This window comes from Danio aesculapii, chromosome 8 (genome assembly GCF_903798145.1).
Source record: "Danio aesculapii chromosome 8, fDanAes4.1, whole genome shotgun sequence".
In the NCBI taxonomy this organism is placed as follows: Eukaryota; Metazoa; Chordata; class Actinopteri; order Cypriniformes; family Danionidae; genus Danio; species Danio aesculapii.
In genome coordinates, this window is record NC_079442.1 from 46,691,539 (window position 1) to 46,706,168 (window position 14,630).

Consider the following 14,630-nt stretch of genomic DNA (forward strand, 5'->3'; position numbering starts at 1 on the left):
ATTAATGATGGATTATTAAAATGTAATGCTTGATAATATTAGTTAATGCACCATGAGTTAATATGAACTAACAAACAAGTAGTAATACATTTATTATGGTATTTATAGCATTAACTCTAATAAATAACCATAATAAGGGCTGCACGGTGGCTCAGTGGTTAGCTCTGTCGCCTCACAGCAAGAAGGTCGCTGTTTGAGTCTCAGCTGGGTCAGTTTGCATGTTCTCCCAGTGTTCGCGTGGGTTTCCTCCGGGTGGTCCGGTTTCCCCACCAGTCCTAAGACATGCGCTATAGGTGAATTGAAGAAACTAAATTGGCCGTAGTGTATGAGTGTGCATGTGAGAGTGTATGGGTGTTTCCCAGTACTGGGTTGCAGCTAGAAGGGGATCCGCTGTGTAAAACATATGCTGGATAAGTTGGCGTTTCATTCCACTGTGGCGACCCCTAATGAATAAAGAGAGTAAGCTAAAGGAAAATAAATGAACGAATGAATACTGTAATAAATGTATTACTAATTGTTTGTTCATGTTAGTAAATATATTAGTTGACATTAACTAATGAGCCACTAGTCTAAAGTGTTACGAAATATATTTTATGCAATACATAATTTCTTGGGGGGGTTTGTCATTTGATTTGGTGTAAAACGAGATCAGCTGATTTTTCAGAATGAGACTTTGGATTAAGATGTCAAGACCTTTAAACAATAGAATCCTCTGTGTGGGAATAAATGAAATACCAGAAGAGTCTTCAGAGGTGAAAGGTTAGAGTTTCATGAGAAAAATGACGTCGGATCAAGAGAGGAATTCCTCAGTTCAAACAGAGCTCATGAAACTTTAATTGTTATTTACATGAATATAGTAGTATTTAATATTTACTGATATTTACAGAGTTATTATATTTGCAGATTTCCTTTTAATGTTGAAAATGTCATTATTTTTATAATTTCATTATTATTGTTACTTCATTCATTTTCCTTTGGCTTAGTCCCTTTATTCATCAGGGGTCACCACAGCGGAATGAACCACCAACTTATCCAGCATATGTTTTACACAGTGGGTGCCCTTCCAGTTGCAACCCAAGATTGGGAAACATCCATTCACACTCTAACACTACGGCCAATTTAGTTTATTCAATTCACCTATAGCGCATGTCTTTGGACTGTGCATGGGGGAAACCGGAGCACTCTGAGGCAACCCACGCCAACATGGGGAGTGCATGCAAACTCCACACAGAAATGCCAACTGATCCAGCCGGGGCTCCAACCAGCAACTTTCTTGCTGTGAGGCGACAGTGCTACCCACTGAGCCACCGTGTCGCCCCTTTATTGTTACTTGTAATCAGTAATTTAGTTATGTGCTTTTTTACAAATGTTTTTGCTGCTTGTTCAACACTGTGAAAAAAACTCAACTCAAAATTTTAAGCCAACAAGCTTCAGAACATGTTTGATTAGACTCATTTTTGATTTGATTTTAAACCAAGAACTGCACTTGGCTCGATTTAAGTTGAGTAAACTCAAAAATGTCTTGAAGTCCTGTTGCCTTAAAATTTTAAGTTGAGTCAACTTTTTTTTACAGTGAAAATACTTATTTAAAAACATAGGCTCATTCTGAAAACGTAGCCCTTTATACATTTCTGGAGATCTCGAATTACGTAGCCAGAGCTATGTATGGCTGCATTTTGTCATTAAAACAAATGCGGGGCGGTATGACGGCGTTCATTATCGCTCTTACCAGCTGAACGCTTACCTCCATATAGACGGCTTTACTGCTGTTACCGGTTTGTCCAGTAGCTCACCATGTACGTCAGCGGACTTGAGACGCAGAGAGGAGTTGACCACGACGACAAGGTTCGAGTCTGGCGAAGAATGGTTCCAGAAAGCAGGTAAGACAAAAACAGAAGCCAAAAAAACAAAACAAAACAAAAAAAATTAATAACAGGATGAGAATGTGGTCAAATCTGAAAACTTGGTAAAAATCAAGCGAGGGCTTTTCTTTTTCTGGATTGCTTTTTAAAACTGCTAGTTGGGTTTAGTGAAGTTTGTGGGCGGGTCAATCTGTGATTCTGAAAACACTATTGGTTGGGTTTAGGGATAGAGGAGGGTGTGTCAGTTGATCCATCAGTCAGTCAACAGCGGCCTCTGGTGGATTTATGCGAGAACAGCAGGCACGAATGCTACTCCACAGAGATATTTGAGATCTCAAAAGGCATACACAGCGGCCTCTGAGGGATTTGCGAAAACAAGAACTGCAAAAAAACATATTTGGCACTCTCTAGAAATGTTTATAGGGGTACGTTTTCACAATGAGTCTAGGTTGTTTTTAAAATAAGCTGAAACAACACAATTCTTGAGTTTTTTTTGGTACAACTTGATTGTTTTAAGTTCAATCCACTTAAATGTTTTGTAGGAACAATTAAGTTAACTAAATAGATTTGTATTGGGACAACACAAAAGAATTAAGTTAACTTATTAATTTTTACAAATTTAAGTGGATTGAACATAAAACGATGAAGTTGTTCCAAAAAAACTCAAAATTGTGTTGTTTCAGCTCATTTTAAACAAGTTCAGATGCAAAAACCTCTAAATGCCGTCTGAGATTTTCTCCTAAAATAAGCATTTTTCTCAGCCTCCTGTGTTTATGTTCAGTTATTTCACTTTAAAGACAATGAAAAGTACTTACTTGTCACTTTAAAAGCAAATCTACTGAGCCTACACACAGGAGTCAGAGAAAAATGCTCATTTTAGAAGAAAATATCAAACAGCATTTAGAGGGTTTTGCATCAAAACTCTTCAAGTAGTTTGAACAAACAGCAAACCATTGTTTTCAGTATATGTTAACATTTCAGTTTAAGTTATTTTAGTACGTCTTTCAGTTATTAAGGCACCATTTCTTATTTACTTTGTTAACATTTTTGTTTACATTCTTTGTAGTTAAATATATATATATAAAAATGTAATCATGTAATAATCATTTAATTGTAATGGTTTAATATTTACATTCAGCAACAGCAATGATGTTTAAAACATAGGTTACACACAAAGACACACTCCCAATGCTTCATTTTATGCATCTTTATTCATAAAAAAATCATATTTTATTACAGCCACAAATAACATCAAAACAATACAGAAATGTATCAGTTGAAAAGACTGATTTACATATTAATGCTGTTGATCTTTGACAATCATTTCATATGAAATCATGAAAATTTGTGTTCAAGTGGTCTCTGAAAAGAAACCGTCCGTTGTGTATGACATTAATACAGTGTCTCTGAGATGAGAAATAGATATAAACTAACATAGTCCACAACAAAATGACTGCATAACTATCTGCTGGCTTTTGACACATCATCCTAATGCACGACGAGCTTAAAAATACTTCATTTCCAGTTTAAAAATAGCATGGCTCCGACTTTTTCTTCGACCCTTCTAGAAATAATTACATGTAGTATATACATGTACAAAAAGACACGCTTACGAACAGACATACGGTAGACATCCATGCACTTGCAGACACACACACAGCAAAGGCACACGACGTAAACAGACAGAGCTACAGACATGCACACACGCGCTCCAGATCTGGAAACGCACTGACACTGCGGACAGAAGCTCACATGCACCACAGCTAGAAAGGCTTTTCACATTACGCTTAATATAAGGTTATTGTCATTCTAAACCAGGGGTGGGCAAACTCGATCCTGGAGGGCCGGTGTCCCTGCATAGTTTTGCACCAACCCTAATCAAACACACCTGCTTGTAGCTTTCTAGTGATCTTGAAGACACTAATTAGGGTGTTCAGGTGTGTTTGATTAGTGTTGGAGCAAAACTCTGCAGGGACACCGGCCCTCCAGGATCGAGTTTGCTCATGCCTGTTCTAAATGCCTGGGCGGCATGGTGGCTCAGTGGTTAGCACTGCTGCCACACAGCAAGAAGAGTTTCGGCTGGGCCAGTTGGCATTTCCGTGTGGAGTTTGCATGTTCTCCCCGTGTTGGCGTGGGTTTCCTCCAGGTGCTCCGGTTTCCCCCACAGTCCAAACACATTCGCTATAGGCGAATTGGGTAAACTAAATTGGCCGTAGTGTATGAGTGCACGAATGTGAGAGCGTATTGGTGTTTCCCAGTGCTGGGATGCAACTGGAAGGCATCCGCTGTGTAAAACATATGCAGGAATAGTTGGCGGTTCATTTCATTGTGGCGACCCCTGATAAATAAAGGACTATGCTGGAGGAAAATGAATAAATTAATAGTGGAACATATGTTATCCTAGCTGTCTGAATATATTCAATCATGATCAGAAAAAAAATATGAAAATAAATATTTAATTAAATTAAACATGTTTTATTTTGTTTTTTAAGTTATACAAGCTGTTTTAAGTCAGTTTAATGTTTTTGTTTTAGTTCGATTCATGAGCTTTAAGATTTACATCGGCCCTACACCTCACAATTCTCACCTTTTATTGCAGTTATGAGTTTATATATCTCAATACTGACTTTTCTCAGAATTTCAAGTTAATTTCTCACAATTGTGAAGCAATTACAGATTTTACAAATACAAATTACAGTTTATAAGCCAGCTTATCTTACAATTCTCACTTTATTTCTTGTGATTTTTAGTTGATATCTTTCACATATAAACATGTAATAGTAAATGGTCACACTTTATTTTGATGTCCGTTTCACGAGTTCACACTTGCAATAGTTTCAGAATAAAGCGTATTTGGCGTGCTGTCCGGGGAGAGGGCTCTGAGCTCGGGGAGACACCCCAACTCGAGTTATTCCCCTTATCAGGAAACAGAGAGGAATTGGGATTCGAGCGAAGTATCTAGCCCGGCACCAGAACGCTGCCCCCGGGATTGTAATGCTTAAGAGGTGAGGTGACGGGGTGGTGGAGGGATGCTAAAGTCGTGAGATGCTGCAGGTAAGACAGCTTTGGTGTATATATAGGGGTTTGATCAAGAACTGATTGGATAATAGAATAATTGTCAATGACGTATTTGATACTGAAACGTCTGCGCGTGCTCCTTCCGAAATTTGTTTACAAAACATCACTTGCTGAATTAAGCTACATTGCATCTACATGCCAACTAACTCTCTTTGGATTAAAAGTAGACTGTTAGGTTGGAGTTAGGGTTGGGGTTAGGGTTAGTGTAAGTTGACATGTTCTTGCAAAGTTTCTTAGAGTCAGTTAAATGTCTGTTGAAGACATTTGTCTCGTGTTACATTCGTCCAATTACTAGCTAGCCTACATTTCCATGTACTCTGAAAATGTTTAACTTTACATTAGCCCTGGGCAAGCATATCTTGCAATTCTCGCAATCATTTCTTGTGATTTTTAGTTTATATCTTGCAATTCTCACCTTTCCCCTATCAGAAGTGCAAGATCTAAATGCACAATAGTGAATTTACAATTGTCAGATCTAAAATTTTGGGGAAAAGACAGAAAGACGAGTTAAAAAAAGATTATCTTGTGCTACGTTCACTAGCCTACATTTCCATGTACACCAATGTGATTATTTCCATTAATCAGAGCAAGGACTTTTAATTAAGTATGTGCCTTTAAGGTGTTTAACTTAACATTGGCCCTAAGTTTTTCTTGCAATTATGAGTTTATTTATCTCAATACTGACTTTTCTCAGAATTTCAAGATAATTTCTCACAATTGTGAGGCAATTACAGATTAATAGCAAGCATATCTTGCAATTCTTACTCTATTTCTTGCGATTTTTAGTTTATATCTTGCAATTCTCACCTTTTCGCCAATCAGAACTGCAAGATATAAATGTGCAATAGTGAATTTATAGCTCACAATTGCTAGATGTAACATTTTTGAGAAATAAAGACATGTAAAAAAATAGTATTGTTGTGTTATGTTCTTCTAATCACTTACTAGCCTACATTTCCATGTACACCAATGCGATTATTTCCATTAATCAGAGTAAGGACTCTGAAAATTACATACCGTGCCTTTAAGATGTTTACACAGCTCTTTACTCTCATTAACATGCAATTTGGATTACTCTGATTATCGGCTAACAAGTGTAGTTATTTTTCCCACCACTATTCACATACCCCACAGTACAGATGATAAAATCACCTACATTTGCGACATTACTTCCCCCTTTTTAATGTTCTTATATTGAGAGCAGTAATGAACATAGTATTGCTGTTTAAATTCGGGTTGTCAACACTGCATCACGATCTCTTGATGCTGTGCAGCTTGTTGTGTATTTAAATGGCTTAGAATGACTGTATCTAATGTAAAAAGCCCTTCTGTCGGATCTCACGCTGACCGGAGATGATATCATGCTCATATCATAGAAACCCTACAGGCCTTCAGACTGGTGTTCTCTTGTGCAACCATTCGCCTGTCACAATACATTTACGATGCATGATTAATAAAACATGACACATACAGTAAACCCCTCAAGCTAGCGGACGCATTTCTGATGCAAAAGGCCAGGCACACAAAGATCGAACCATTTAATTAATATTTAACGTTTTTGACATTCCTGCCTTATAGAGACAAAATCAAAAAGCAGCTTGTTCTGAAAACCACAAAACGTTTTGTTTTTTTCTGGAAAAGTCCTAAAAAATGTTCATACGTAGGCATGAGATAGAGAGAGAACAACCACGAGATGCCAGAACAATCTGTAGACAACACAACCGTGCTGGTGTTGCGATGCCTTCTGCTAAAATGTAGGACATAATCTGAATAATACTGGCAGCTAAACAGCTGGAATATTGCAGCAGTGTTAATGGAATTTACTGACGTGACAATTAACATCATCCAGGCTAAATACAGCGTTGTGATCAGTGTTGTTGTTGTTGTTGTGATGTTTCTTGTTGGAGCAGCGGCACAACCTGTACTTCATGACCTTGAGAGACAAAGAGAACTAAAAAAATTAGAAAAGAAATACTTAAATTGGCTTTAAAACACCACATTTAAAAATATATAGGCTCGCCTAGGAGTTAAACCGTTGAGTTTTACTATTTTTGAATCTATTTATATGATCTCCAGGGGCCTCATGTACAAAGACTTGCGTTTAATTAATACTAAAACATTGCGTACAGACAAAGCTGTAAATGTGCGTACGCGATAAAAAAAATCAGATGTATGAAACACTGCGTACGTGGAATACCTCGCATATTCTTTGTACATCTGAATTAACGTGAAACTGAGCGCACGTGCACTAGAGTAAAACCCCTCCCTGCCTCCTCCCCCTAATAAATATGGTAATGACTTCACTTTGGCAAAACCAAATGAAAAAGCAATGGCAAAAGCAAGCAGAGAAACTTCACAGAATGTAAATTGGAGGTGCTCCTGTCGGAGGTAGACCGGAGAAAAACTGTGTTACAGTATTTGCAAGTAGTTTGTCATCCGGAATTAATAATAAAAAGAAAAAAATTAATTGGGAGAGTTTAGCTGATGCGGTTCGCTCTGTGACATCTGAACATCGCACTGTGAGTGAATTTAAAAAGAAATGGTCCGATGTTAAGGTGCAGGTTAAAAGGAGAACAGCGGCGCACTGTCAAATTGTGGACTGAACAGGCGGAGGAACAGGGGATGCTGAACTAACACCCTTTGAGGAGAGAGTTTCCTCAATTGTGGGCAACATTCAATTTAAGAGTTGATTTGAATATTTTATCTCAAATGGTGTCAGAGTTTAATTGACTTTTACAATTTTTACATTAAAAGTACATTTAACATTGAAAAATATATTATAAAATAAATAAAGTGCTAATTACAAAAACAGAGTCTAGTGCAATAAGCAGGATGTTTTTCTGAACATTCTGGTACTGGTTTTATTGTATAATTTCATATGGTTGAATTGTTTAATTCATTCGTATGGTTAATTTCTTTTTTTTTTTAATCGAGAAATTAAGCCTTGTGCAAAGGGCATTATTTATGCCTATCTGACCTATTTTTGGCTCAAACAATAACAGGAGCAAAGAATTCAACTGGTTTGAGTTCGAATGACTAATGAATGTCAAACGTCAAACTAACTTTACCGCGGTTCAACAGCATGCTATAGAAACCTTATTTACCTGCTAGACATGCGGATGATCCCGTCCCATACAGCTAGCATTGCATGGCTCAAAGATACTTTGTAGTGTGCAATTTAACATAATTGCCTCTATGAGTCGCCAATGAATATAAAACAAACACACACAAGAAATGCACATACGCCAGACATGAAGTTGGCGTGGACCAACGCACATTCTAACGTTAATTTCATCATTAGTAAATCTAAGCTTGAGCGAGAAATCTGGCGTATGCAAAGTTTTTGTGCGTACGCAGCGTTGATACATGAGGCCCCAGGTCTGGCATGGGCACTTTTAGCTTAGCTTAGCTTAGCATAGATAATTGAATCCGATTAGACCATTACCATCTCCCTCAAAAACGACCAAAAGAGTTTAGATAATTTAGCTATTTAAAGCTTGACACTTTTGTTGTTATATCATGTGCTAAGTCTGACGAAAAGTTGCTATTTTCTAGGTCGATTCTGTCACCGACTCGGTCCCAGCTATTCCCCTCACTGACCAGCAGACGTCACTCTAACTTGCCTTTTAAAACTTCCATCACCCAGAATTCCCCGTATCCGGCGCCGATTACTCTGCATCTGATCGCAATCCACACACACACACATATAAGCAGCATTCACATTCCACCCAATGCAAGGTCTTGTTTTGCCTAGCATTCATTACTGAGCTCTTTCTCTGCCATCTGATTGATCTTTCGTTGCCAACCCGGACGGTTACTGACCTTCGTCTCGTCACCTGCCCTGATCACTGCCTTCTTTCTGGACCTGAATCTCTGCCACCAGCCCAGATCTCTGGCTGCTCACCGATGTTGAACGCTCACTGCCTGCCCTCGACCCTGTTTATCATCCTTATTCACTTGAGTATCAAACCTACTGCCAAACGTCTGTTGTTTATCAATTGTTTAATAAAAGTACCGCATATGGATCACTCTCTGTCAGACCATTAATTACAGATATGGCTAAACATTCTTGCATAATAATCAAGGAACTTTACTGCTGTACCACGGCTGCAGCAGATGCAATTACAGCAGGGAAAATAAGTATTGAATACGTCATCATTTTTCTTAAAAACAATATTTCTAGTGATGTTGACTTGAAATTTTCATCAGATGTTGGTAACAACCAAAGAAATCCATATATGCAAAGAAATCAAATCTGATCAGTTTACAAATTAACTTCTATCTAATAAAATGAAATGACGCAGGGAAAAAGTGTTGAACACATGAAAAAAGGGAGGTGTGGAAAGGCAGTGAGAGCCCAGAGAGCAGCTGAAATCTCTTAGTAGGTCTTTAGCAACCCTCGGCCCTTCGTCTTTGTAAATGAATATTAGCTGCTTCAGTCCAACATCAACATTAGCAGGAGGATGAAGATGAAACCAGAGTGGACATTTCAGCAAGACAATGATCCAAAACACAGCCAAGGAAACTCTCAAATGCTTTCAGAGAAAGAAAATCAAGCTGTAGAATGGCCCAGCCAATCACCTGACTTGAATCCAATAGAAAATACAAATTACAGATCAGATTTGATAGACGAGACCCACAGAACCATCAAGATGTTTAGACTCTGTTGAAGCCTGTGGAAAAACTCACACCTGAGCAATGCATGTGACTTCATTCTCCACATGAGAGGCATCTTTAGGCTGCCGTCACCAAAAAAGCCTTTTATATAAAGTATTAAACAGATTTCCGTAGTTCAGTGCTTGCTCCTTGTGTCATTTTTTGTAATTAAACCCAACTCATTTTTCAGATTTTTTTTGTTTTGTTTTATTTTTATGTTTGTATTGTATGTTTTTTTTTTTTTTTTTTTTACCAAAATCTGGTTCAATTCCATGTCAGCAGCTCCTTTAGAAATATTATTCCTGGGAAAAATCATGACATGTTCAATACTTACTTTTCCTGCTGTATGTTACAACTTTCTATCAATATAACCAACTGCTTGCAACCATGGAGACATATGTGAGAGACAATTCCAAAATGTTTTACTATGATGGCTATGTGTTTTTACCATGATCCTGAAGGTATTTATTAGAGCTGGAATACATGGAAGTTAGCTATTTAACGAAACATACCTGTTGCTACCTATTTTAAGATTCACAAAAATGTAGGCTGACACTCGTCTTTCCAATGTTACCTGGAAATAACTGTAGTTTGAAAGACTCCTTTAATGAACTAAAAATTACCCAAATAAAGTAAAAAGCTTTACCTCGTAAAGGTAGTCGAAAAGTTCCAGAATGGTAAGAATACTGGCTCCAATGAAAAGCCCCATCTGTCCTCCAATATCCCCTTCAACACAAACACACACAGACTGAAGTGCTAATGTGTACAAACATTTATATGCTGTTAAATGACACAATGCGTAAATGTGCATTAAACACTCATATTTAGCCGTCTACATGTGTTTGTTGTCTCATTACAATACATACGTGACAAATTTCACAATATACACAGTAAACTAACAATATATACATTTAATTAAGCTAACTTTACGCCTCTACATGGTGGTGCTAAATATGTTAAATGTTTCACAGAAAGCTCATTTACTCTTCCTGCCTCTCGCGACTTCAAAATAAGAGTCTCATATACAGTATATAGTAGCTTAATACAAACTTAAAATAAAGCAAAACAAATGAGCATTGCTGCAATCTCACTGGGAAGCATCGTGGCCAATCAAACACAGCCTGGGCCATTTTAATAATCCTGTTTGCATTATAACACTTAATAACACAACATACTGTAACTATTTTACAATAGTTTAAATTTATTTGCATTAGTACCCATCCAGTCTTTTTACATTTAATTTTACAAATAGGCAGTGGTGAAAAGAGTATTGGGAAATCCTTCTTAAGTAAAAGTACCATTACTTGTCTAAAAATGTACTGCCAGTACAGTAAAAGTATCTATTGTGAATATTACTCAAAGTATGAGTAAAAAGTAGACCTTTCAAAAGTACTCAAGAGTAGTGAGTGTTATGCTGTAAACAGCTGATGCATTTACATGTCATTTGTGGATGTGTGTAAACGTAACATTCTGTAGTGCATTAAGTTATTGCCCAGAAGGCAAATAATATCATATGGCATTAATATTAGGTTCGATTTAGGTTGTGTCACTGTCACGTGACCAAAATTCATTGTCTAGCCAGCGTCTAAGGACAATGTTATTTTGATGTCCAATAACGACGTCAAATGATATTGATATTTTGTTGATTTTAGGTTGTGTTGGAAACTGACCAAAATCCAACGTCAAGCCAAATAGTCAAATACTGAGCCTGTCTAATACGGACATTTATTCGTCAGGTATGGCGACCAAAATCCAACATCTGATAGACGTCATAGTGGTAATGTCCACATGACGTCAAGCTGTAACATCATTAGTTGTTTATATTTGGTTGATTTTAGGTTGGACATTGACGTTGGCCTGATGTTGAGTTCTGACGTCGACCCAATTTTTTTTTCCAAAGTGCAACGTCAGCATGACATTGGGGTACAACGTCAATCTGACGTCATGTTGAGGTCTTGTGCCTGCTCGGTGTAATTTCGGTCATGATACAGTAATCATCCATCCGTCATCTTCTCATCAGTGACATGATCTAAACAGTCCCTGGATCAATGCGTGTAGATTTTGGACATCTTCTTGGACACTTTTAACGCTTCCAAATAGTTTGCAGCAATTATAAATCGCCCATGTCTTCAGGTAGTTCATTACGATGCGGTTTACCTTCTATGTGCGATCTGATTGAACAGGAATCACAAGACTGATTTTTCTAATCCCCATAGACAAGAAAAAATAAAGTGACTGCAGGTTGAAGTAGTGGAGTAAAAGTACAGATACAGCACTAAAAATACACTCAAGGGAAAGTAAAAGTACACATTTTTAAAACTACTTAAATTACAATATCTATTACTGTTACTGTATTTTTCTATTCTATTACTGTAGTTTGAGTATTTGTAATTTGTTACTTTACATCACTGCTAATAGGATTTAAAAATGTCTTTCTTAAAGGGATGTAAGTCAGAAATAAGTTTTGTTTTATATAATATTTAATTAGAAAACTATTTGAAACAGATTTAAACAGTTATATTAAATAGAATTGTAATAATATGTCACAAAATTACTGTTTCTATCGTATTTTATTAAAGAAATGCAATCTTTGTGAGCATAATACAGAAAGTGTAGACCTTTTTGCTTGTTTTAAAGTTAAAATTGCCAAACTTAAAACAGTCACTTTACAGAAATGACTTAAAATTATATTTTGGCTATGGCACAAATTAAGCTGAATTGGTGTGTAAACGCTAATATTAAGTAACATCAGACTCACCCAACAGACCAGCCACCTCATAGGCTTTCCTCTGCTCGATGGTTTCATAGTTCAGAGCCTCAAAAAACACATCCAGCACCATAACGTTCTCACTGACAAAACACACAACACAGATTTTGTCAATCAAATATGTTGGATTATCAAGTAAAGTGACCTCTGACCAACACAACACAGTGTAGGCACAAGAAACTGCTCTGTTAATGCATTAACAGTGCTATAAAATGCATTAATTCAATATGTTGAAATGTTCGCTGATATCCACATGGGATGTACGTGGCTTAGGTAAATGCAATAATTCTATAGAAATGGTTTACACTCACCGGCCACTTTGTTAGGTACACCTTACTAGTACCAGTTATCCATGACCCTACCATGCAAATGTTGCAGCAGAAATTGAGACTCATCAGACCAGGCAACGTTTTTCCAGTCTTCTATTGTCCAATTTTGGTGAGCCTGTGTGAATTGTAGATTCAGTTTCCTGTTCTTAGCTGACAGGAGTGGCACCCGGTGTGGTCTTCTGCTGCTGTAGCCCATCCGCCTCAAGGTTGGACGTGTTGTGCGTTCAAAGATGCTCTTCTGCATACCTCGGTTGTAACGAGTGGTTATCTGAGTTGCTGTTACCTTTCTATCAGCTCGAACCAGTCTGGCCATTCTCCTCTGACATCAACAAGGCATTTGTGCTTAAAGAACTGCCCCTCACTGGATATTTTCTCTTTTTTGGATCATTCTCTGTAAACCCTAGAGATGGTTGTGCGTGAAAATCCCAGTAGATCAGCAGTTTCTGAAATACTCAGACCAGCGCGTCTGGCACCAACAACCATGCCATGTTCAAAGCCACTTAAATCACCTTTCTACCCCATTCTAATGCTCAGTTTGAACTGGAGCAGATCGACTTGACCAAGGCTGCGCCCAAAACCGCATACTTCCATACTATATAGTACGCTAAAACTAGTATGCAAGCCGAGTAGTATGTCAGAATTCATAGAATTCAAAAATCAGTATGTGAGAAGTACACGGATGACTTACTACCGGTGAGATTCTGAAGTGCGCATTCCATGCACGCTGAGCTGTTCCATGATGCCCCACGAGAGAATTCATGAATGGGAGTGATTTGACGCAACTAACGCGGGTAGGTCAAGTGACCATGACAAAATACCATATGTAGTACGTCTGAATTCCACTCATACTGCTCACATTCATACTGTATAAAATTTACTTTTCTAACGGGCCGAGTAGTACGTTTAAATTCAAATGCAGAACCTACCGGTTTCGGACTCAGCCCTTGTCTACATGTCTAGTTGCTGCCATGTGATTGGCTGATTAGAAATTTGTGTTAATGTGCAGTTGGACAGGTGTACCTAATAAAGTGGCCGGTGAGTGTATATGATCATTTATAACCACAGGAACTACATCTAAAGCACAATAAATTCATCATCCATATATCTGTATCTCTGTATTTCTTTGTTTCACAGAAATTAACTTTATGTCTCCTTTTCAAAATAAGGTAACATTTTAGAATAATGGTCCATTAGGTAATGTTAATTAATGTATTTACTAACATTAGCTACAGTAAGTATGAATAATCTTGTAAAGCATTACTAATGCATTATTAAAATCTAAAGTTGTGCTTGTTAACATTAGTTTATGAGCAGCAAGTTAACATGAAGTAACATTATGTAACTTAAATAACATTAACTAACATTAACGAAGATGAATAAATACCGTAATAAATGTATTTCTGATTGTTTGCTCATATTTGTGAATAATTAACTAACAGACCATTATTTTAAAGTGTTACCCAAAATAAGAGTCCCATATGCTAGCTTAATACAAGCTTAGACAAGATTAATATAAAGTGAAAACAATTAGCATTGTTGTAGTCTCATTAAGAAATGTTGTGGACAATCAAATGCATTTTAATAATGCCATGAAACAACATTAATGTTGGGTTCTGATTGGTCTATTTTTCACTGGGATTTTACATGAAGATGAGGAAACAATGATGTTTGAGGCTCAGGGAATGGCCATTTCCATGAACTGAACTCTTATTATTCAGCAATGCCTAGGATATCCAGATTTTCATTCTATGACACCATTTGGGGCTGATCACATTTGCCGTCTTTTGCACATGCAAGTTCATTATTTCCAATGGAGGCATGACGAGACATGCTCTCGTTTTCCAGGCACACAGAGTTGAAAATATCTCAACTTTTCCGAATGCCACAAGCACACCACGAGTCACGTGATAAGAACTGACCAAACAGCTTAATTTTGTA

At 37.3% G+C, this 14,630-nt stretch overlaps 1 protein-coding gene across 1 annotated transcript in view; it reads right to left on the reverse strand.

Moving 5' to 3' along the window:
* Window positions 1-3,054: 3,054 nt before the first annotated feature.
* Window positions 3,055-14,630, reverse strand: part of asic1a (acid-sensing (proton-gated) ion channel 1a) — a 55,949-nt gene continuing 44,373 nt past the window's right edge. The window contains exons 9-11 of the mRNA XM_056464107.1: window positions 12,355-12,446; window positions 10,243-10,322; window positions 3,055-6,873 (exon numbers count right to left, since the gene is read on the reverse strand). Of these exons, the coding sequence (XP_056320082.1) occupies window positions 6,751-6,873; window positions 10,243-10,322; window positions 12,355-12,446 (295 nt within the window). The 3' untranslated portion in view covers window positions 3,055-6,750. The remainder of the gene's footprint in view (window positions 6,874-10,242; window positions 10,323-12,354; window positions 12,447-14,630) is intronic.